At 34.7% G+C, this 25,816-nt stretch overlaps 2 protein-coding genes and 1 long non-coding RNA gene across 3 annotated transcripts; all 3 read left to right on the top strand.

Moving 5' to 3' along the window:
- The first annotated feature begins 9,989 nt into the window (after window positions 1-9,989).
- LOC110883672 lies at window positions 9,990-10,514 on the top strand. The gene is made up of 3 exons (XR_002560548.2): window positions 9,990-10,131; window positions 10,218-10,287; window positions 10,392-10,514. It is a non-coding gene; the product is annotated as an uncharacterized LOC110883672 (long non-coding RNA).
- Window positions 10,515-10,905: 391 nt separating this feature from the next.
- Window positions 10,906-11,964, top strand: LOC110883508 (F-box/kelch-repeat protein At3g17530). Its single transcript, XM_022131239.1, has one exon. The coding sequence runs from the start codon at window positions 10,906-10,908 to the stop codon at window positions 11,962-11,964; it is 1,059 nt and encodes a 352-aa protein (XP_021986931.1).
- Window positions 11,965-12,214: 250 nt separating this feature from the next.
- LOC110883505 lies at window positions 12,215-17,135 on the top strand. The gene is made up of 4 exons (XM_022131237.2): window positions 12,215-12,626; window positions 12,710-13,401; window positions 13,482-13,719; window positions 13,822-17,135. The coding sequence occupies exons 1-4, from the start codon at window positions 12,215-12,217 to the stop codon at window positions 17,127-17,129; spliced, it is 4,650 nt and encodes a 1,549-aa protein (XP_021986929.1). The 3' UTR covers window positions 17,130-17,135.
- The last annotated feature ends 8,681 nt before the right edge of the window (window positions 17,136-25,816 follow it).

Raw genomic sequence — 25,816 nt, 5'->3', positions numbered from 1 at the left:
TCATTGGGAGGGCAGAATTTCCTTTCTACCATGCTCTTAAATTCTTCCCACTCCATGTTATAAACCCTATCACTTCCTCTGGTTTGGAGAATAGTGTTCCACCATTCTAGGGCTGCATTCTTAAATAGATTTGAGGCAAACATTATTTTATCTTCTTCAGCACACTTGCTTATTTTCAGAACTGCCTCAGTTTTCTCTATCCAGCGTAAAGTTGCAATGGGTCCTTCATTGCCCGAGAATTCTATTGGCTTGCAGGACCAGAATTCTTTGTAAGAACAACCATGTGGAATGGTTCTTCTTCTTTTAGGAATGGGCGCTTGAAGTACAAGTTCATTGTTCACGCTGTTTTCTGGTTCAGTTGGTCGCTTACTGCTATGCTTACTTTTATTATTCGCTTCTTGAACAGTTTGAATAATAAAGGGCATTGCATCTATAATTCCCTGTGCCACAATATGCTGAATGGCACTACTATCCATTTGGTTTCCGTTGTTATCGTTGTTCAGATTCTCGTTAACCGCGTTATTGTTACTCTGGTTATCGTTATTCAGATTTTCTTGATTTCCCGCGTCGGCCATCTGAATTTTAAACATTTCCCAAATATTAATATCACAAATAATATTTGTATATAATCAATCACATAACACGCACTTCTTAACCAAAAGCGTCGAACATTGCGACTTTTACTCTTTTTATATACTATGCATCGATACACAACAGTACAGAAATTTAAAATTACAGTACCGACTGAAATGTAAAGCTACAATACTAGTAGTATGCATCCGTAGTTTTTTTTTTTTTTTTTTCTAACACATACACACATATATTATTTTATTATTATTATTACTGTTTCTACCATCACCTTCACTGATATGGATTCATCCAAAAATCCATATTACGCTCATCGTATTTCCATACGAGGCGTTCTCCCACCTGTCGCATACGATCACTGCTTTCTAAAATTTCCTCCCCAAAAGTCCTAAGTTCCTGGACATTTTCTGCACTCATTGGGGGTGCAGGTTCTAGGATTGGGTTTGGAATTTGTGGTGCGGGTGCCTGATACGGGGCCTGGTAAGGGTATGGGTTTTCTAAGATTTCCCTAACATAAGCATCAGTAATATTGTAGGGATCTTGTGGATCTAACCCTGGGTAAGCTCCTAAATTTGGCATCGACACATTTTCCTGAATTGGGTTTTGTTGCACATAATCCCTAACCTCGTCCCACCAGGGGTCGTAGTTGTTTGGGTCTAGAGGATCAGGTGCAGGTACCCTAGGTATTTCCTCCGGGTTGAAATCAGGCATTTCTATCTGGTTTTCTATTTCCATGGGTTGATCAGGATTTTGTGGTTGGGGTGCTAGCATTTGTTCCAGGTTTGGATCAGCAGCAGTGGTTGCTAAAATGTGGATATTAGCGATACCCCTATTGAGCATATCCTGATTATAAGCATCAGTTTCTCTTTTTGCTGCGGCTAACACTCGCTGTTCCTGCAACTTTTTCATTCTTTTCCTACGCTCGTGCGCTCCCCTACTGAACCATCCCCTCTTTTTCTGAGGAAATGGCTCTTCAGACTGAGCCTTAAACACAAAGATCCCTTCTTCTGTGTCAGCAGAATACCCTGAGAGGGCAGGCTGAGAAGAGGAGGTGCCTTCGCTCCTAGGCGAACCAGACAGTTGACGATAAGCGTCAGAAGGTCCTTGGTCACTCATACTGTAAACTAACAAATAGTCAGATAACACAGAGCAAGAAATACAATTATACACGTATTTCCATAATTTATTTCCTAACACTTTGAATTTTGATGTCAGCAGAACACTTCTGTGGCTGAATCAGTGGCATAGCTCTGATACCACCTCCTGTCACAGCCCCCGATCCCTAGTTCCCGGGAACGGGCGGCCGTGAGCCAGTTGCGGTGGTATCACGTTTATTTATCCAAATTGGCAGCGGAATTTTTCATCAGGACCGTAGTTAGGAAATATTTAAATCAGAGTAAACCACCTTATTTTATAATATCAAACACATGGGAAAAAAAAAAACCCAAGTTTTTATTACAAACTGAATTACAGGGATAAATCCCACTTTATTGAAATAAAACGCTTTCTTTTATTTAGGTAACTTTTATTGCCACTTTTCCAAGCCTTCAGTGCTGTCCAGCTGGCTTCTATTTGGCTTTCACATTTTGTTACCTGAAACGCGTTTTAAAAAGGTTTTGTCAGTGGAAAATACTGGTGAATGATCTCAGTTTAATCAAGAATTATTAATTCAACTTAAACAGTATTGAGGGCGATTACAATGTTTATATCTACCCAATTACTCATTCAGTAGTGTCAAGTCTGACTGAGGGTCATATTACACATTGGCTAACTCTTCGTCCAATGGTAACGTTACTCCAATTTTGTATACAAAACCCCAACATACCGGCAGTAATTGTAGAATTACAAAGACTCAATCACTGCTAAATTGCATTGTAAAATATTTAAGGTTTTGTAAAAACTGTTAACAAAAAGGAGATTACTCACATTGCTATTTTAGGGTTTTTCTTTATGATTTCCTGGTGAATATCTATAATTTACACAAATGCACGTGTGTTAGTATAATAACCCAATTTAACATTAGTAATACCCTCCCCGAGACGGCATTCCAACGACTACGTCGGGCAGAACCACGACAGCCGTTACGGAACCCTAGATCAATCGGGCAGCGTATCTAATACGTCTCCAGGGGTTATAATACTTACATCGTAGCAGTACCTCGCTATTTTAGGGGGTATAATACCCGGGTATAGTGTACACTACTCAGAAATTAAGAAAGAAAGAAAAGATTTGAGCGAGCAGACTGAAGGCCCGATGCCTCCTATTTATATTGCTGAAATCGCGTCCCCACGCGGCCCGCCTGGGATTTGGGCTGGGTCTACGCGGCCCGCATTGACTTAAGTCAATGGCGTAGCTTAGCTGGGTCATCCCCCTAGGTTCGACACGCGTTGGACACGTGGCCGCTCCGGGTCACGCCACAATTCCGGACACTCGCGGCCCGCATGGACTTAATCCACCATGTACGCGGCCCGCTTGGGCTTAAGGTTTTGGCAAATCCTGGTTACTACTCGCGCGGCCCGCGTTAGGTTGAGGTGAGGTCTATGCGGCCCGCCTCAACTTAACTTTTATTGTTTTTATTTGTTTTATATAATATAATCTAGTTCGAGGGCTCGGTTTTCACATACGGGGTACATATAGAGACACATAGATATATTTCAAGATATATTAGGGTATCAGAATTATTATGAGGATGTCGGTTTTACCGAGGGTTGTTATAAATGCTAAAAACTAAACCCCCAAAAAACCTCAAAAATCAAAAAAAATCTAAAAAATACTTTTTTTAATATTTTTTATGTTAAAATCGCTACTTTAAGTAGCCAAAAAAAATTTAAAAAAAAATCTTTTTGGCTACTAAAAGTAGCGATTTTTTTTAAAAAAAAAAAATATTTAAAAAAATTGTGTGTTTTTTAGCTATTTTTAAGCATTTTTGGTTGTGTTCACATAGTTTCTCGCGGTTCTCGTAATAAAGGGTGGTTCCTAACGGATCTTTGTCCTATATATATATATATATATATACTACTTTAATAAGGATATTAGAAGGACAAGATGGTAATTGAACAAGGTGTTGAAAAAACACTGAATGCACAATGTACAACTGTTAAGGCACAAGAAAACACAAACCCTTTTACCCTTTACAAGGGTATACATCTGCCGTCCATCTATACTACTTTCTCACACGGATCAACATCGGGACCGTCCATTTGACTTCACACGGATCACCATATGCTTTCTCTCTCAATGCTCACACATCTCACAAAACAACATCAGATCTTCTTCTCTCTCTTCTCTCTCTCTTTTCTCTCTTCTCGGCGATCTAGGGTTTCATGAGATCTATCACCAGATCCGTTTGAATCTATCACCAGATCCGTTTGATGAGCAGATCAAGGGTTTCATGAGATGTTCTGGCAAGGGATCCACAGATTTGAACAAGGGATCTGTTTTATCTGGCAAGGGATCCACAGATTTGAACAAGGGATCCGTTTAATGTTCTGATAAGTTGCTTTATCTTTAATCTTGATGTAGATTTGTTAGTAGATATCTTACCATGTTCTTCTGTGATTGTTACTTTTCAGGTGAAGCGGTTGACGGATGTTCGAAGGACGAAATCTGAGGTTTACGAAGGATTTTTTCATGTGTTTTGTGATGAATCGACTCAGGTTAGGTTCTAAATGTTGATTTATCTTTAATCTTGATGTAGATTTGTTAGTAGATATCTTACCATGTTCTTTTGTGATTATTACTTTTCAGGTGAAGCGGTTGACGGATGTTCGAAGGACGAAATCTGAGGTTTACGAAGGAGTTTAGCATGTTTTTTGTGATGAATCGACTCAGGTTAGGTTCTAAATGTTGATTTATCTTTAATCTTGATGTAGATTTGTTAGTAGATGCGGTTATTTCAAATTAGGTTGAAAGTCTTGTGATATTTGAATTTGTATTTTTGGTGATGATAGTTAGCTTAATTTCAGATATGACATAGTGAAAGGATAAATTGTTTTTGTAGTTTTGATTTTACTGTGTTCTGTTATATTTTGATCTTTTCCTTCATTTTTGGGACTGATAAGTGTCATGGTTGTGTGATAATTATGATATTTAGGTCATTTAGATATGGAATTGTGAAAACATAGATTGTTATGTATTTTTGATTTTGGTTTGTTCTGTGGGATGTTCGATGAGCAGATCTAGGGTTTCATGAGATGTATCACCAGCTTTATCTGGCAAGGGATCCACAGATTTGAACAAGGGATCCGTTTGATGTTCTGATAAGTTGCAATGAGTGTTATATATCTTACCATGTTCTTTTGTGATTCTTATCTTTAATCTTGATGTAGATTTGTTAGTAGATGCGGTTATTTCAAATTAGGTTGAAAGTCTTGTGATATTTGAATTTGTATTTTTGGTGATGATAGTTAGATTAATTTCAGATATGACATAGTGAAAGGATAAATTGTTTTTGTAGTTTTGATTTTACTGTGTTCTGTTATATTTTGATCTTTTCCTTCATTTTTGGGACTGATAAGTGTCATGGTTGTGTGATAATTATGATATTTAGGTCATTTAGATATGGAATTGTGAAAAGATAGATTGTTATGTATTTTTGATTTTGGTTTGTTCTGTGGGATGTTCGATGAGCAGATCTAGGGTTTCATGAGATGTATCACCAGCTTTATCTGGCAAGGGATCCACAGATTTGAACAAGGGATCCGTTTGATGTTCTGATAAGTTGCAATGAGTGTTATATATCTTACCATGTTCTTTTGTGATTCTTACTTTTCAGGTGAAGCGGTTGACGGATGTTCGAAGGACGAAATCTGAGGTTTACGAAGGATTTTCGCATGTGTTTTGTGATGAATCGACTCAGGTATGTCACTCGCAACTCGCAAGGAAACCTTTTTTTAGGATCTGAATTTAATTAGTTATACCTTTGGTTAACGACTGTCACGATCACTATTATTACAGAACAAGCTCACTCCGATCTTCTGGCTGCCGGAGAAAGTGTATCTGCTTGGAGAGTCTCGGAATTGGCTTTGGCGACGCTGAACGCTGCTTCATTCGAATCGATGGGGGCTTCATATGCAGAATGTTCCCTCACTTAGTGGTCTCATGCTCACTCAAGCAGAGGTAAAGTAAAGTTTATCATCATTCATCAATTTTCTTTTCTTTTTTGTTTATAATAAAGGTTTTTATATTTGCAACTTGACAAAATGTGATTTATATTAAATTTATTTTAAGTTAATAGTGTACTGGTTATAACTAATATCAAATCTTTACTAATACTTGATTTCTTTTTATGATGGTTGACTTTGCGAGAACTAACGGAGCATTAGTGTCAAGAATGGGCTGAGATTCGAATTCAGTCGGTTTTTCGCTCTTTTTTGGTAATTTCTAAGCCTTGAATATTAATTTTTAACATGATATGCTACTGAGAGAATATAAACTTGACTATATTCTCTGTTTTTTGATCAGAGGTAAAGTAAAGTTTATCATCATTCATCAATTTTCTTTTCTTTTTTGTTTATAATAAAGGTTTTTATATTTGCAACTTGACAAAATGTGATTTATATTAAATTTATTTTAAGTTAATAGTGTACTGGTTATAACTAATATCAAATCTTTACTAATACTTGATTTCTTTTTATGATGGTTGACTTTGCGAGAACTAACGGAGCATTAGTGTCAAGAATGGGCTGAGATTCGAATTCAGTCGGTTTTTCGCTCTTTTTTGGTAATTTCTAAGCCTTGAATATTAATTTTTAACATGCTATGCTACTTAGAGAATATAAACTTGACTATATTCTCTGTTTTTTGATCAGAGGTAAAGTAAAGTTTATCATCATTCATCAATTTTCTTTTCTTTTTTGTTTATAATAAAGGTTTTTATATTTGCAACTTCAAAATGTGATTTATATTAAATTTATTTTAAGTTAATAGTGTACTGGTTATAACTAATATCAAATCTTTACTAATACTTGATTTCTTTTTATGATGGTTGACTTTGCGAGAACTAACGGAGCATTAGTGTCAAGAATGGGCTGAGATTCGAATTCAGTCGGTTTTTCGCTCTTTTTTGGTAATTTCTAAGCCTTGAATATTAATTTTTAACATGCTATGCTACTGAGAGAATATAAACTTGACTATATTCTCTGTTTTTTGATCAGAGGTAAAGTAAAGTTTATCATCATTCATCAATTTTCTTTTCTTTTTTGTTTATAATAAAGGTTTTTATATTTGCAACTTGACAAAATGTGATTTATATTAAATTTATTTTAAGTTAATAGTGTACTGGTTATAACTAATATCAAATCTTTACTAATACTTGATTTCTTTTTATGATGGTTGACTTTGCGAGAACTAACGGAGCATTAGTGTCAAGAATGGGCTGAGATTCGAATTCAGTCGGTTTTTCGCTCTTTTTTGGTAATTTCTAAGCCTTGAATATTAATTTTTAACATGCTATGCTACTGAGAGAATATAAACTTCACTATATTCTCTGTTTTTTGATGTGTTTTGTTATTTTTATGCTTTTTGTTTTTTAACTGATCTTAACCCATTTGACTTATGCTACAGACAAAAAGGGATCAAGATCGGGACCGTCCATTTGACTTCACACGGATCACCATCTGCTTTCTCTCTCAATGCTCACACATCTGACAAAAAGGGATGCCAAAAGCAGGGAAGTACAATCTACAGGAAAAAGCAACACTTTACTTTTGTGTGAAAGACAGCTTGCTTGCTGTAGTCTGTATAATATATCAACACTCTTCCATACACTGTTTGAAAGACAGCACTGCTTCCTTCAGTCTCTATAAATAATCCAGAGATATCTACACTCTACTCACACTTTACAAACTCTCAACTACACTCAACTGAAATTGTAAGTTTATCTCACTTGAATAATCCTACTTTCAAAACATCAACTTAACAACTTCTATTTACTTCGATTTCAGAATATATCAAGTCTTTGCATTCGGATCTTGCGTTGTTTCTCGGCTCTCACATCAAGGTTTTAAAATTTTTGTCGGCTTTTCACATCTCCCTCTTGCATTGTTGTAAGTTCTTTCAGATATGACATAGTGAAAGGATAAATTGTTTTTGTAGTTTTGATTTTACTTTGTTCTGTTATATTTTGATCTTTTCCTTCATTTTTTGGGACTGATATGTGTCATGGTTTTGTGATAATTATGATATTTAGGTCATTTTTGGGGATGATAAGTGTTGTAGTTCAATGAAAATTATGATAGTTAGGTAAATTTTAGATATGGAATAGTGAAAAGATAGATTGTTATGTACTTTTTATTTTAGTTTGTTCTGTGGGATGTTTTGATATATTTTTTCATTTTTCTGGATAGTGAAAGGATAAATTGTTTTTGTAGTTTTGATTTTACTTTGTTCTGTTATATTTTGATCTTTTCCTTCATTTTTGGGACTGATAAGTGTCATGGTTGTGTGATAATTATGATATTTAGGTCATTTTTGGGATGATAAGTGTTGTAGTTCAATTAAAATTATGATAGTTAGGTCAATTTTAGATATGGAATAGTGAAAAGATAGATTGTTATGTACTTTTTATTTTAGTTTGTTCTGTGGGATGTTTTGATATATTTTTTCATTTTTCGGGATAGTGAAAGGATAAATTGTGTTTGTAGTTTTGATTTTACTTTGTTCTGTTATATTTTGATCTTTTCCTTCATTTTTGGGACTGATATGTGTCATGGTTTTGTGATAATTATGATATTTAGGTTCATTTACTTTGTTCTGTTATATTTTGATCTTTTCCTTCATCATTACAGGAATTTTTTTTAAAACAGTACTGTATTCAAAACAAAATAAAACGCCGTATTCACAAAACAATACTGTATTCGCAAAGCTGTATTCAAAACAATACTGTATTCAAAACAATACTGTATTCAAAACAATACTGTATTCACAAAGCTGATTGTTATAGTTATTATGTGTATGTGTAAATTATAGTAAATTGTTTTTGTAGTTTTGATTTTACTTTGTTCTGTTATATTTTGATCTTTTCCTTCATTTTTGGGACTGATATGTGTCATGGTTTTGTGATAATTATGATCTTTTCATTCATTTACTTTGTTCTGTTATATTTTGATCTTTTCCTTCATCATTACAGGATTTTTTTTTAAAACAATACTGTATTCAAAACAAAATAAAACGCCGTATTCACAAAACAATACTGTATTCACAAAGCTGTATTCAAAACAATCCTGTATTCAAAACAATACTGTATTCAAAACAATACTGTGTTCAAAACAATACTGTATTCAAAACAATACTGTATTTAAAACAATACTGTATTCACAAAGCTGATTGTTATAGTAATTATGTGTATTTTTCAGTTTACAAATCACTCCAAACACATATCAATTGAGAGGTATGGGCGGTGGTTATCCAATTCCCGTTGAATCACTAGGATCAACAAACCATTTAAACCTTCCTGATTCAAACCCTCTAACTTCAAACCCACCTCCGGTGTCAACCCCACCTCCGGTTTTAACCCCACCTTCGGTTTCAACCCCACCTCCATTGGCAAACCCTGAATATGATGATCCATTTGGTTGGACGGATGAAGAGTTGAATTGGGCGTATGACTATACCTTCGCTCAACTACAATTTGGTGGACTACAAATTGAGGGGTGCCATCGTCCGGTGCCAAACACTCCTACACTTCCTATGCATCCTCCACCTTCAAACCCCCCTTATGTGGAAAACTATAGTCAAACACAAGAACTACCGACCTGGGCTGAAGGGTACGAAACTGACCCTGGGGCGGTTTACGAACCACCATTGGATGAAAAAATGGTTTGGGAACCTTAGAAAAACTTTTATGATGACTGTAGTTTTTTTTTTCTCGAATTAGTTTGAATCTTAATTATGTAACTTTTAATTATGTAACTTTTAATTATGTATTACTTTAAATTTAAATTTGTTGCTGTTTAATTTTAATCATGTTTTAGTTTAAATTTTATTTCTGGAGTTTTTATTTTTTTAGTTAACTAATATTGAACACTTAATAGGATATGTCTGATCATTTTTCCGTTGAAGAATTTTCATCATTGACAAATGATAGAGCATGGTATAATATAATCTTTGTTAAGGTGGAGTTTATTTGGCATGACGTCGATGGAAAGAGATTAGTGGTTATATTTCTTGATCAACACGTAAGAACATTATTTTAATTTACTTTGTGTTATATAAGCGTTTTTCCACAACTAAATTTCTTTTCATTTTAGAGACAAAAAATTGTTGCGTTCGTCCCACAAAATTTGATACACAAATATAATGACGCGTCATTGATGGGTGGTTTTTTTTCGTTGAATCATTTCCAAATTGAGAATCTCAACTATCTTGAGTGCCCAAAGTACCAGAATTACGTGTTAGTTTGGTCCGAGAAGAAAATTGTCATCAATGAATATACAAAGCTTTCTTCACTTACGCTTACGATTCCAAGGGGTGCTTCTTTATATCCATTGGTCCCTTCCATTATAGAATTGAAGCATGACAGGAGACCTCAAATGGATATTGTTGGTACATATTAATTCTCTATCTATAATTTTTATTAAATATATAAAACTTTATATATGGTCTATACGATTTAACTGATTTGGTTTTAGATGTGGTTGGGAGAATAATAGAAGGCAAACGTGATCGATGTTGTTTTGAACTTTCTCTTCAAGATAAGACGTACGTTATTATTTATTATTAACATATTACAAACATAATATTTACGTTATATGTAAGAAAATATTATTATTAGAAGAACTTTAACCCAAAATCGTAATATACAGTGGTCACACAATACAATTGTTTTTGTCTGCCCTGAAGCCTTCCGATGTTATACGTTCCATTCGAGCCGTGCAACAAAGGTCCATCATATATGTATCACGTCTCAAGTTGGTTCATCTACCAGATAGTATGTTATGCTTTACACATGAACATTCTAATAATTAGTTAGATCTAATGGCTCATGTAGTTTAATAAAAGTTATATTTTATTTGTTATTTCAGTTAATATTTTGAAGTCTACGGAGTTGAGTACGATTACGTACGAACCGGATATGGTCGAGGTACGGGATATGTAAATTATGGATCGTTATCCAATTTGTGTTTAAGTTAGAAACATTTGGTGTTGTTATTTGTTTAGTTGTTGAATATTAAAGTCTCTCTTGGTGTTTCGTGTTTTGCTTTTTGTTTCCCTCATATTGATGTAATTGTAGAAGTATTTATAATCTATCACCAATGTATAATCTTCTTAGATTGGACAACTAAATAATCATTATCTGTATTAAACGAAGGTATAACCATGGCTGACCTTCCTACTCATACAATCGTGTTTGAGATATTAACGAGGCTGCCAGCAAAGGATGTAGGTCGTTCTAAGAGTGTATGTAAGCAATGGTATGCGTTATTGTCAACACAAGATTTCGTAAAGATACATTGTTCTCGCTCAGTAGTTTCATCTAACCAGAGAGTTCTACTAATTGACGACCTAACGTGTTCTGTTCGTCCAATCATCTCTAATAACAATGACTATGGTCCAAGCTCAACAGTTACATTTCCATTCCATCACCAAAATAATGATGTCTCAATACTTTCACATTTGAACGGATTGTTGTGTGTTTGCTTGAATCATACATACGAGCTGCTTCTTTGGAATCCAACAACTACTGCTTTCAAGCGTTTGTCAACCCCTGATTCTCATGGATTCTATATAAATAACCTTGATGCCATTGGTTTGTACGTTGACGCTGACGATGATTACAAGGTCTTGCATATAAAGCGTAGGAGTGGTGTACTTGGTGTCTATGTTTATTCTAGGGAAGTAGACTCTTGGAGAAATATTCCTTTCATAACAAGACAAGAGTACCTAAGCCCTCATTTCAATTGGTCAGCTGGCACATTTTGTGGTGGTACTCTATATTTCACTGTTTGCGAATGTTGGATTGGAGGTACGAATGTGGTGATTTGTTTTGATGTTAATTCGGAGCAGTTCAAGGAGATAAGCTTTCCACCCGTTCCTTCTAATGGAATGGTTCAAGGTGTTTTAGTTAATGTAAAAAATGTGCTTCACATGTTTGCTAGCACTGGCATGTTTGAGATGACAATTGACCTATGGACACTACAAGGGGATTACTGGATTAAGGTCTTATCATGTCCTCCGATCCCCCCGATATCATTGTCATTGTGGTGCGATATAACACATTATGTGACAAATGGTAATTGGTTTGTGATGACTAAATTAGGGAAGTTGTTTACAATTGAAATGGATATGAAGCCCTTCGAATGTGTTTATCCCGTTTCTTGGTTTCGAGGTTTTAAGGGTGCGGTGTTTGTGCAGACCATTGTTTCACCAAGTATTTAGATTGGCTTTCACTTAATGTTATCATTATGTATGTCAATGTTTTAAGGATTTGTGTTTTTTTTTCTCTAAGTCATGATATTCCGTTTAAGTCATGTATTTTAATGTTATCATTATGTATTTCAATGTTATCCTTCGGTTTGTTTTTCTCTAAGTTATGTGTTGGAATGTTGTTATGATTTGAGAATTTCATCATCTATGATAACTCTCTTTTATTTAATTTGCAAGGTATTTGTCATTTTTTCAATTTACAATGACTAATGGACTCTCAAACCCTCGAAATCATGCTTCTAGCTCGAGTGCATCTACTAAAGCTGAAAAACGAAAAGAGTATCAAAAAAGATACTATGCTGCACGCAAAGAAAATAAAAAAGTATCTAAATTTGGGAGTGGTGATGCCCCCCAAAGTGCTTCATCAATATCTTTAATGAATAATAGGTCAACAGAAAGGACACCGTTAAGAAGTTTACAAACTAATATTACTCAATTTCTACAAACAACAAATGAGAACGCCTCAAGTGTTTCTACTACAAAATGCAAGGAGTACAATGAAGGATGTTCTAATACACCAAACGATAATGGAATGCGTATTTCAAATGGCAGTCAAGTCAACCAAACCCCGATAGATGATGTAATTGACGTAGTCAGGCATAGAACATCACGAGGTTTCTATTTATTTAACAAAGATTTTTTTTTCGAACTTGACATCTTTTACAACCTTCATTACTTAATACACCAATTTTTTTAGGTATTCAAATTCATCCGCGTACTTTATTACCCCAATTTGCTGAAGTAGTTGATCAACCTTCCCTCCAACATGGGAGCGTAGAAGATGATCCTTATAATTTTCTTTACAATGGTGTACCTGGAGAGCATCGTGTTTTAAAGGAACGAGCCGCATGTCCTAATTGTGGAGCAAAACGATTTCAATTTGAATTTGATACCTTTTGTTGTATGAGTGGGAAAACCGTGTTAGCAAACTTAGAAATTCCAGAGGAATTGTACCGACTTTTCACGTCTCAAGATGAAATTGGAGATTTGTTTAGGCAAAACATCCGTGCTTATAACACCAATTTTTCTTTTGCCTCAATGGGTGTGACATTGGATGATACATTGAACAATATGAGAGACGGCGTATATACTTTTCGTGCACATAAAGGAATATATCACAGAATCGACCAATTAGTTCCGAGGGATGGGACTCCTAGGTACTTGCAGTTGTATTTTTACGATCCTGATACTGAGTTAGATCACAGACTCCGATGGCCAAATCTTGATCGGTGTATTACTCAGATTTTAACACGCGTTCTTTCTACAAACCCATATGTCGATACATTTAGAAGACTTGCGGAACTAGGACCTCTGGACAACTATAGAGTCACTTTGAATACTTCGGTTGAACTTGACCAAAGGGTGTACAACCGACCAACGACATCGGAGGTATATATAATATATTATATTAATTGCAATTATTTAATATAATTGCTTATTTTACTTACTTATAGTTCACAATTATATAGGTTGCTGGTATTTGGGTTGAAGGTAATGACAATATCACTTCGTATAAACGAAGTATTGTAGTGTACGGTAGGTCTGAATATAGACAAACTATTCAGCCGTACTTCAGTTGTTACGATCCATTGTCGTATCCTTTATTTTTTCCTAATGGTGAGTCGGGTTGGCATGCTAACATACCACGTCAAGGAGTATCAATCAATGAGGTTCGCAACAATGACAACATCGAAGGAGAAATGGAAGGTACCAACAATTTGTTATCCTTTTTAAGTGAAGATCATAAAAATAGCGTAATGCGTTTTATTTTTATTAACTGTTTGTTTTTAATACATCTTCATCGTTCAGAGGCTAACACACGAAGTGGTAGAACAACCGTGGCTATGCGAGAGTACTACTGTTACAAGTTCCAGATTCGATCTACCGATAATGTGCTTTTGTTCGGTGGTAGGCTGCTACAGCAGTTTGTGGTTGATGTTTACATCAAAATTGAGACGTCACGCTTAGAATTTTGTGAGAGAAACCAGGAAAAAATTCGAGCCGAATTGTACCAAGGTATTGTGGATTGCGTCAATACTGGCGAGGTTCATGCAAACAGAGTCGGGAAAAGAATTGTGTTGCCTGCATCTTTCATCGGGGGGCCTCGCGACATGCGACGTCGGTTTCTAGATGCGATGACGTTAGTTCAAGACGACGGCAAGCCTGATGTATTCCTTACAATGACATGTAATCCTAAGTGGCCTGAGATATGTGATAACTTACATGTTGGTCAAACTGCTACAGATCGTCCAGACCTTGTTTCAAGAGTGTTCCGGGCTAAATTAGAAGATCTTAAGGATCAACTCTTCAAGAAACATGTCCTCGGGGAAGTTAAGTCATACGTCTATGTCATTGAATTTCAAAAGCGGGGTTTGCCGCACGCACATTTTCTCCTAATCATGTACCCGCAACACAAGATCAATAACGCGGACCATTATGATAAGGTTGTGTGTGCTGAAATTCCTAACAAACTAACACATCCCAGATTGCATGAGATGGTTGTCAAGCACATGATTCACGGTCCTTGCGGCAATTTACGATCAAGCAGTCCTTGTATGCAGGGTGATCCTAAAATTTGTCGTTTTCACTATCCTAGACAATTTAACGAACAGACGACACAAGGAGAAGATTCGTATCCGTTGTATCGAAGGAGAGACACCGGGATAGAAGTGGACCTACGAGGACAAACACTTGATAATAGATGGGTGGTCCCATATAACCCAAGGCTTTTGATGATGTTTAACTGCCACATGAATGTTGAAGTTTGCTCAAGTATAAAATCTGTGAAATATCTTTTCAAGTATGTTTATAAAGGACATGACAAACAGGTTATTCAAGTCGATCAAAGTGAGCCAGGGGTTGTTATTAATGAGATAAAAAGATTTCAAGATGCACGCTACATATCGCCCCCAGAGGCTATGTGGCGAATTTTTTCCTTCTCTCTTTCTCAAATCTTTCCTGCTGTTCTAGCCTTACAACTTCATCTCCCAAATAATCAGATGGTTAGATTTAGAGATGATGACTTGATGCCTAATATTGTTGATAGGGAAAGGGATAAGAGAACCATGCTAACAGCATTTTTTGATCAGAATAGAAACGATGAAACAGCAAGGGTACATTTGTATAAAGATTTTCCAAAACACTATACTTGGAATGGAAGCACACGCCGTTGGAGTCGTCGTTTCGGTAAAAAACAAAGAGGTCGTATCGTTTCCGCTAATCCAGCCGAAGGAGAAAGGTACTACTTACGCCTACTTTTGTCAAATGTCAGAGGGCCTACTTCTTTCGAACATCTTTGCACAGTTAATGGTCAACGGTGTGCGACATTTCGGAAAGCAGCTCTTGAGTTAGGCTTAATAGAAGACGATGAATATCTATCACAATGTCTCGAAGAAGCCTCTACGTTTCAGTTTCCCAATGCTCTTAGAAGGTTATTTGCGACCATAATGATTTTTTGCCAACCTGGAGATGTTCGAAAGTTATGGAATGACCACTTTGATTCACTATCTGAAGATCATCGGTTACACTGTCAAAGTATAGAACGAGTTCAAAATATGGTTCTTACCGAAATAAGTGTCTTGGTACAATCCATGGGTAAAAATTTCAATGAATTCGACCTTCCTAAGATAACTGACGATGTTAACTTACAAGATGCAGGTTATCGTGAGTTACAAGAAGAGTATGGGATTGTTTTGGAACCTGAACACTTGAGTGCCAAACATTCACTTAATCCGGACCAAAAAAATGTGTTTGATGAGATCATGATGCATGTTGATAATGATCTTCCAGGCGTGTTCTTTATTGATGGTCCAGGTGGAACTGGAAAAACATTTTTGTACATTGCCTTGCTTGCTGAAATTCGGTCACGTGGTCTTATTGCTCTCGCAACAGCTTCATCAGGTGCAGCGGCTAATAATATGCCAGGAGGTAGAACGGCTCACTCGAGATTCAAGATTCCTCTTAATCTTGAAAATAATTCAATGTGCAATATTAAAAAACAGAGTGGGGCCGCTAAACTGATTCGCTCTGCCAAAATAATCATATGGGATGAAGCGTCGATGGCTAAACGACAAGCGATAGAGGCAGTCGATCGTACATTCCAAGACATTATAGGTGTTAGTCTCCCATTTGGTGGAAAGATAATGGTTATGGGAGGTGACTTCAGACAGGTGTTGCCGGTTATCAAACGTGGCACTCGAGCACAGATTGTAGACTCCAGCGTACGAATGTCACCTCTTTGGTCTTTGACTAAGAAGATGCGGTTGACCATAAATATGAGAGCGCTGAAAGATCCATGGTTTTCTAAATTTCTTTTAAGAGTCGGCGATGGAACTGAAGAACCAATCGAAGGAAACTATATCCGCATACCCGATGACATGACAATTCAGTGCAACAACAAAGAAAACGCTATAAAAGAATTGATCCATGCCATCTTTCCATCAATTGAAGATAATGTATATTCTTCAGATTATATAATCTCTAGAGCAATATTGTCCACTAAAAATGATAGTGTTGACGAGATTAATAATCAAATGATTGAAATTTTTCAAGGGGAGGAAAAAGTTTATTACAGTTTTGATGAAGCTGAAGACGATCAGCGCAACTTCTATCCGGTCGAGTTCTTAAATTCGCTAAATGTTAGTGGATTGCCGCCTCATAAGCTTCATTTAAAAATTGGATGCCCAATAATATTGTTACGTAATATCGATCCATCACATGGCCTGTGTAATGGCACGCGGTTGATATGTAAGGGTTTCATGCGAAATGTTATTGATGCGGAAATTGCAGTTGGTCAACATGCCGGAAAAAGAGTTTTTTTGCCAAGAATCCCTCTAACCCTTTCTGAAGATGACATGTTCCCATTCAAGCTGAAAAGAAAACAATTTCCAATTCGACTTAGCTTTTCCATGACGATTAATAAAGCTCAAGGTCAAACAATTCCGAACGTTGGTATTTATCTACCGGATTCTGTATTTTCACATGGACAACTTTATGTCGCGTTATCAAGAGGGATTTCAAGACAAAGTACGAAGGTGTTGGTACATCTCGCCAAAGAATTCAAACAACGCGGAGTTTACACATCAAATGTTGTCTACCAGGAAGTGTTGCGTGATTAATTAATCGCATCCTTATCAAAAAGAAGGTAAGTTAGTAGATGTTGTGCCTTATTTGCTTCCAGAAATTACCTTTTAATTACTATTTTAAATCACTGTAAGTGTCTAACATTTTTTTTATGTGTTGAAATCTGGTACAGTAGAGGAGAAGATGCAAGAAAGTCATAAGCGAACGGATGTATTGGTAAAACAGGAAGAGATACAAGAGACTCCCCACATTTTGTTTTTATTGTTTTGTCCAGCTACTTGACTATTTTGAACTCTTCTTGTTTTTAATTACATCTACTTCCTTGTTTTGTACTCTTCTTGTAGAAGATCACCAAAGAATCGATAAACTAACAGAAAAACCAGTGCCATCATATCACGAATAAGAAAACTAACTTAAGTACTATACAATATATCACGAGACGACGGATAAACTAACGGTAAACAATTATACTATTGTAAATTGCCACTCCCGCCGCATCGCGCGGGTACGTGACTAGTATATATATATATATATATGGGAAGGTTCAAATGAAAACTACTAGTTATTGTGAAAACTCGAAAACTAACAAAAAAAGCCAAGAAAACATACCAAATTTTTTTTTTGCATAATAATTTTCCCAGGTTTTTTTATATAAAAAAAAATTTCAAAAAAAAAATTGTGTAGTGCACATGTGTAATAGTACACATGTGTATTATTACACATGTGTACTACAAAAACAATTTTTTTTTTGAAATTTTTTTTTTCATAGATAAAAACCAGCGATTTTTATAAAGAAAATTGAAAAAAAAAAATTTGTGTGTTTTTTAGGCTTTTTTTAGTTAGTTTTCGAGTTTTCACAATAAAAATGGTTTTCATTTGAACCATCCCCTATATATATATATAGGGAGCCGCTAGAATGAAAACCACCTCGAGTTGTAAGAACCGCGAGAACTACACCCCACGGGTGGGCGTTCACCACGATTTTTTTTACAACTAGATATGTAAATTATAAACACAGCCGTAAAAAAAAAAAAATTTAAACGCCGCGGCCGGGGGAGGGGTAGTTTTTTACACCACAAGTTTGGTGAAAAAAAAAAGAAAAAAGAAAAAAAAAATTAAAAACACCAAACTTGTGGTGTAAAAAACTACCCCCCGGCCGCGGCGTTTAAATTTTTTTTTTTACGGCTGTGTTTATAATTTACACATCTAGTTGCAAAAAAAAATCGTGGTGAACGCCCACCCGTGGGGTGTAGTTCTCGCGGTTCTTACAACTCGAGGTGGTTTTCATTCTAGCAGCCCCCTATATATATATATATATATATATATATATATATATATATATATATATATATATATATATATATATATATATATATATATATAGGACAAAGATTCGTTAGGAACCACCTTTTATTGCGAGAACCGCATATATATATATAGGACTAAGATCCATTAGAAACCACCCTTTATTACGAGAACCGCGAGAACCAATATGAACACAACCAAAAATGCCTAAAAATAGCTAAAAAACACACAAAATTTTTTATATAAAAATCACTACTTTTAGTAGCAAAAAAAATTAAAAATTTTTTTTTTATTTTTTTTTTTTTTGCTACGAAAAGTAGCGATTTTAACATAAAAAAATTTAGATTTTTTTTTGAATTTTTTAGATTTTTTTAGGTTTTTTGGGGGTTTAGTTTTTAGCATTTTAGCTTGGGGGGGGGGGGTTAGGTTTTTGGAGGGTGGGGGAGGGGGTTTTAGGTTTTTTTTTTTGGGGGGGGGGTTAGGTTTTTTTAGGTTTTTTAGGGGTTTTAGTTTTTAGCATTTAGCTTAGGGGGTGGGGGTTAGGTTTTTTTAGCTATTTTAGGTTGTGTTCAAATTGGTTCTCGCGGTTTTCGCAATAAAGGTGGTTCTCACATGAACCTTACCCTATATATATATTTATATCTATATGTATAAGGGATGGTTCAAATGAAAACCACTTTTATCGTGAAAACTCGAAAACTAACTAAAAAAAGCCTAAAAACACACAATTTTTTTTCAATTTTTTTATTAAAATCGCTAGTTTTTTTATATATAAAAAAAACTTTTTTTCAAAAAAAGAAAACTTGTAGTGCACATGTGTAATAATTCACATGTGTAGTACACATACACATGTGTACTATTACACATGTGCACTACAATTTTTTTTTTTTGAAAATAGTTTTTTTTATATAATTTAAATAGCGAAAATTGGTATGCAAAAAAAATACAAAAAAAATTGGTATATTTTTTAGGCTTTTTTAATTAGTTTTCGAGTTTTCGCGATAACTAGTTGTTTTCATTTGAACATTCCCCTATATATATAGGGTTGAGTTCATTTCAGAACTCTAAATAACTACAGAATTTTCAGAACTCCTAATAAACAATCATTTTATATATAAGTTTTTGTATTTAGGATCTTTTTATCATCTATTATATGTCTTTCTTTGATTACATACATGTTAAAAGTAGTTTACATATGTTTGATTGCCAAAATTATATATATGTGTCATAACTAATTACATATATGTAAAAGAACTAGTTTACATATGTGTAATTATAAAATTACATATAAAAATGATAAAATTACTCTTAACATGTATGTAATCGTAAAAATACACATAATAAATGATAAAATTATCCTAAACATAAAAATATATAAATAAAAAGATTGTTTATTAGGAGTTCTGCGAGTTCTGTAAATATTTATGGTTCTGAAATGATCCTGGCCCTATATATATATTTGTCTTTTCAATATTCTTCTCCTTTCTCGATTTTTGCGTGTGACATGCTGCTTCATTTTTGGCGTGCAAGATAATTTTGGCGTTAACTAGAATCATTAATTACTTTGGCGTTTTACTGTTTTTCCCATATTTCTTCTCGTTGAATTAATTCTTTTTGTGTCACATAGTTAATTTTTTTGGCGTTATGGCGTTTTCCAGGTCATTTTTTTGGCATTTTGGGTCTTTTTGTTAATAATAGATTACCAAAGATTAATATTTTATAAAATTACAATAATTCGAAATCAAAATAAACTAATAGTCTTCGGTGGATAGGATTACATCAGAGATGTACCCATCGCTTTGTTCATCACTTTCTTCAGATTCATCATCATCAAATTTTAAATTGGCGTATAACGCCATTAGCTCGTCTCTTCTTTGCTGCGGCCTATTCTTGAATATCAGTGCATCCCTGGATTTTGGATCATTCGAAGGTGCTAAATCATAGAGTTGTTCAATGAGAGATAGCCTCCCTGTCTTCAACATTTCCTCCATTGGCAATGAATATTGCACCACGTGTTGATAAGTCACTTTAACTGTTCCTGCTTCTACATGCATCACCCAACTGCTAAGTGTTGGTAGAGGAGTATCGTTAATATCATCATCATCTTCTGCCAAAAATTTTCTCTTCAATCTTTTTATTACAGTTCGGATTCTTTCACAATCGTTGGCCATTGGAACCCCAAGGCGAAATCTAATAGACGTGCTAAGGTTGATGTGAATTGATGACTTACCAGGCATTAGAACTTGCCCAATAAACAGTTTGAAGCGGTTTGTAAGATGAAAACATGGCGACGAAATGTGGTGAGCTAGATGGGTTTTGGGAAAATACTAAGTTTAAAGCTTAGTGAAATCACGGCATCCCTAGGTCATTATGTGGTTGATATGCTAGATACGGAGAACATGAGAATAAACCTAGGGGATAGATATATAAACGTCGTCATAGATTCTATTAGGAAAATTTTAGGAGTACATTTGGTGTGACTAGGGTAGCAAAGGATAGCAAAGAGAGAGGGGGCATCAGTTGAAAGATAAATGGGTCGCAAGGTTTGATAAGGTTCCAATTAGTTTTAAAAACATAGTGGATACGATTAGGGAGGATGCTTATGAAGATGAAGCAATGTTCAAGCTAGACTTTGTGAAGCTTTTCATATCCACTGTGATTACTTGTGTGAATAATGGAAGCATGATGTACACAATGCTTGAATGGTTTGTCTCGAAAAAGAGTTTAAAGAGCATGATTTGTGTCAATTTATTTTTGATGTTGTAAGGGTATGTAAAAGTGACTGGGTTAGATGTGATAATGACTCATACTTCAGAGGCTCGCTCACATTTTTGGTGATATATTACACTATTCTTTGTTTTAATACATTAGATAATTGAATTTAGTTTAAAATACAGTTGGGTATTTTTTAAGTGTATGTATACTAAGTAACATTGTATGTTGTTGTTTATTTGAACAGGTTATACACTTGTTTACTTATTTTTGGATAATGACATCTAATTGTTTTTCGTATTGAATATGTAGTTGTTGTATCTCGACTTCACGACGTGTGCAGGTTTTGACACTGAACGTACAAAACCTCCTATAAGTTTTTTGGACCCATGATATGATTACCACGAGGAAAGATCAAGAGTTGTACTGGGGGAGATAAAAGAGTTGTACAAAGATGATGTAGAGTACAATATCAAAAGTGATGACGAGGTTGTTGATTTATCTAAGAGAGATGATGAAACCGACCCTATTTGTTTTGATGGAGTTTCAGTAGAGGTATGAATGAACAATTCATCATTTGTTTGCTACGTACTTAATTCTGATTTGCTATATAGTAAATATCATAAGTAAATTTGTGACATTTTTTCAAATTTTTTAATGTGAAGGATTGTGTTTCTAGCATTTTTGGGATGTGCAAAGAGGTCGAATCTTTGAAATTTAAGCTCGATAGGGCGATAAACCAACTTATGACACGTTATCCAAATAGCGAAGTTATATTGCTAATACTTGAATGCTACAAACTTAGTTTCAACAAATGTGTTGTTCTTGAGAAGGGCACGTCAGAAGGTTTAAAAACAAGGGATGGACAGAAGAAAGGTATATTATATTATGCTTTGAATTTGATTGAAATACCTATTTGTAATTTGTATTCACATATGTATCATAGCATATAAAGGATTTACAATGCTTAAGAAACCGTAAATATGTATCGTGTTTGTTTGTTGGTTTCAATTTGTTTATGTTACCGGTTACAATACACATAAAGTTTGGTTAGAGAACACTATATTTATAAACATCATGGTGTTTGTATAGGTGTATTGAACAATTGTACACCAGTGTACAGGAACTTACAAGTATTCAGTACACATATAAACTTTTGTTTATTAGAATCCTATACTCAAGTTTAGAGGTTATATTTTACACTATGCCATGTAGGTTTAGTGCATTGTGTATTAAATCTTGTACACCGGTCTACATACTGTTTTATACAACTTTTACAAACTCTTGCACACGTATGTACAGTTCCTTGTACACAAGTGTATAATTCCGTGAACACAAGTGTACCTACTAATGTACATATAAGGAATATTGGAAATGTACGAGTGTGCAACTTTATGGACAATGTGCAAGCAAAGGGTGTTTGAAACCGAAGCTGTAATAGGGCTAATGCATTTTCAAATGAAATATTTGGAACCTATTGTATGGATTGGAGCCGTGATTGTCAGTTGCTTTGCTTCAATTCTTAGTTTTGAGGAAGCTAATATCACTAAAGGAACAAAGTCGCGCCTATTCTGCCATGTGGATTGTTTTGTAAGTGTTATCAAATATTTAATTTATTAATGAATAAAGTTTATCTAGAACTATCAATGAAAATGTATTGGTTTTATGTTACATTTGATGCAGGTCGTAGATGTGTTATGTAACACTGAATATGGCGATTCTGAGCGTCTGGAAAAGTTCAGAAGTGCTATGTTTCTTTTGGTCGAAAAAATATCTCTTAAGAGTTTGAAGGATGATTGTGTAATATGTTTCCCGATTCTTAAATATAATCACTTTTATTTGGTTTGCTTTAATATGGAAAATGTGGCTATAACTGTCATCGTCCTATCAAGCAAGAGAATGATGAATATTTCAGAAAGATAATTGTAACACCCCGGCCGGATATAGTTTATGTGTCAAACAATACAGTAATCAAAGACATTTTAAAATTTAACTCAAAACACTAGAGATATATTTTAATATTTTCTTATAAACCAAAAAAAATAAAGTAAATCAAATAGGAGATTAATACTAGTATTTGTATATACACACATGACGCATGTATGTGGCTCGAAACTCTTGTTATGTAACATGGATATATGCATATTAGAGTTTTGAAAGAAAAAAAACAAATCCATAAATATACAAGTGCTCGATCGAATTTAAAATAGACTAAGTAAATTGCAAATGGAAGTTAGTTAAACTGTGACAGTAGTAGACATACTAAATGATTATTCATTAGTGAACCAACATTACTAAATAACAAGTCTTAACTATAAAATATTTTGAATATGTAGGCTTGCGTGTTGGTGTTGATTAAGGACGGTGTTGAGTTTTGTGCTATTATTGTATAAGCTAAGGTACAAATTTTGCGGTCTTTTTCTCATATCATTCTTGTATTCGTAGTGTCTACTTCACCGAAATGTTATCGTTGTTTTCTATTAGTTATAGTATCAAGTATTAAATTAAATTGTTTTCATTAATTCACATGTAACACCTCGTAAAGAGGATGTGACACCTCGTAAAATCACGACCAGTATAATAAAGACACGTGTCATGAGCTTTAAACGTGTAAGAAATTATTTCTGAGGGACTAAAGTTGCCAAACAATGTAAATAGGTGAATAAAGGGATCCAAAGTGTCAACATGCCATTCTTGTGCCTCTGATTGACCTCACGCGACGTTCGTATTCTTTAAAGAATAATTTATCGAACTTGAAAAGTCGTTTGTGCTCAAAATAAGGATCTTGTGAAACATAGGGATTAAAAGTGTCAACATGTTGAAAGTAACCTCTGAGTGACCGTTTAACGATCCCAAAAAAAATGTAATAATTTATTTTGATCCCAAGAATAACGGATATTAAATTCGTGGAGTTTCGACGCATATAAATAAGCAAAGCGGTAATTACAAGTAATAAGGGCCAAATGCGTTAATATTGCATTTCAAGACCGTTCGGGTGGCCTCGTAACTAACCGAAGGCCTATTGTTAAATGTTTAAAGATACAAGACCCTTAAAAATCAAGTTTGGGGGTTAAAAGTGCAATAAACGCAAGTTAAATAAAGATTATATGGACCAGGGACTAAAATTGCAATATTTGAAACTTGGTGACCGGATCTGACCCTCACGCGGGCCGCGTAAGACTGCCAGGTGCAGAAAAATTGGACAGATGCCTGTACAGCCTATTGCACCGCCTTTGCATGGTGGTTTTCGAATTCAAGGACTGAACCAATGGTTTTACATGCATAGGGGACAACTGGGATGATCAGGAATCACTTGTAGACTTTGTTGGATTGATCTTGTGAGTTTGAATTTCCTATATAAGAGTTCTTGTATGATAGTTCATGTGCTCACTTTCAAAAATTATTCACAACTCACTCTCTGTAGCTCTCTTGACTTAAAGCAAGTTTCCTTCAGCTCCTAATTCGCGCTAAGAGCCTTTGTAAGCATTCTTAGCCTTCCTAGTTCAAGTTTTATTAGTCTAATGACCAAAAGTCAAAGTCGTCGTAATTAAGCTTTGACTTAGTGATTAATCACTAATGGTCCAGCCATTATTCGAATTGAAAGTGGCTATGAGTTGGTAATTATGTGGGTAATAAGTCCTTAAAAGGGAACCCCCTGATTATCACTCTAACTTGGTCAATTGTCGGGTCAAACTTAAAACTAAAAAGTCAACAGAAAGCTATTTTTGCAAATAAACACATAACTGATAATGTAGAAGTTATGGAACCTGTTTTAACACTAAAATAACTTGGTAAATAATGTAAGAACATGTCTAAGCATGTTCAACCCGACAATTCTGAGTTTAGGCTCGGTTCGGAACCGAAAGTCGCAAAAGAAGATTTTTGCTTTGACTTTCAGTTCTGACCCGATTTAGCTTGTTTTAGAAATGCCTTAGGGTTCCATTAGGACCATATTACATGTTAGTATAACCCTCTGAGTTTATACAATGTGGTTCCTTTGTAATCCTAGTTCATTGCATGTTTCCGTTAAGTGCCTAAAATTGACCATTATGCCCTTTTGACATTAAAACAAGATTTTTGAAAATGTGAGAGGATAAAAACCTTTGTTGCTGATTTATAAACATGTCCTAAAAATTTGACATCAGTTTGAGGTCTAAATTAGGAGTTATGCTCGATATCGTAATTTGAAAGCTTTTTATTAATTAAACGGCATATTTAGCATAAAGCCTATTTAAACCCGAATTTTGAAACCAAACCTTTTACTCACTGATGTAATATAATATTTTGGGATTTTTGAAGATTTTTATTAATTTTTAAACTGATCATAACATGGGGTTCTTTCTTTGATTCGGTAATTGACGGTTATACCATTTTTGCTAATAAAATGAGTTTTACATAACATTTTGATACAGAACCTTTTACTACTGATTTTATATGATAAATAAAATATTTTAAGCCTTCTGGACTAAAAAAAATCTCAGCTTTCCTTATATAACCTGAAGATCGCTTAAAACCGACTTTTTACGTGTTTTAAACGCATAATATGGATTAAAACTATTTTTGACATATAAGACTTAATATCTACTGATGTTTTAAGTAAATTTTTATACTTTAATAGTAAGAAAAATTTTTGAACTCAGATTTCCAAATTTGACCTTTAAAGCTTATGTGAAATGACTAAAATGCCCCTACGGTACATAGTTTG

The sequence above is a fragment of the Helianthus annuus genome, chromosome 3 (assembly GCF_002127325.2).
Source record: "Helianthus annuus cultivar XRQ/B chromosome 3, HanXRQr2.0-SUNRISE, whole genome shotgun sequence".
NCBI classification, from domain to species: Eukaryota; Viridiplantae; Streptophyta; class Magnoliopsida; order Asterales; family Asteraceae; genus Helianthus; species Helianthus annuus.
This window is presented reverse-complemented; position numbering and strand designations above follow the sequence as displayed.

Excerpts from the sequence above, each read along its gene's own strand:
- LOC110883508 (XM_022131239.1), top strand. The coding sequence starts at position 10,906 with ATGGCTGACCTTCCTACTCATACAATCGTGTTTGAGATATTAACGAGG.
- LOC110883505 (XM_022131237.2), top strand. The coding sequence starts at position 12,215 with ATGACTAATGGACTCTCAAACCCTCGAAATCATGCTTCTAGCTCGAGT. Across the intron at positions 12,627-12,709 it reads CAGGCATAGAACATCACGAG|GTATTCAAATTCATCCGCGT; the intron begins GTTTCTATTTAT and ends CAATTTTTTTAG. Across the intron at positions 13,720-13,821 it reads CATCGAAGGAGAAATGGAAG|AGGCTAACACACGAAGTGGT; the intron begins GTACCAACAATT and ends TTCATCGTTCAG.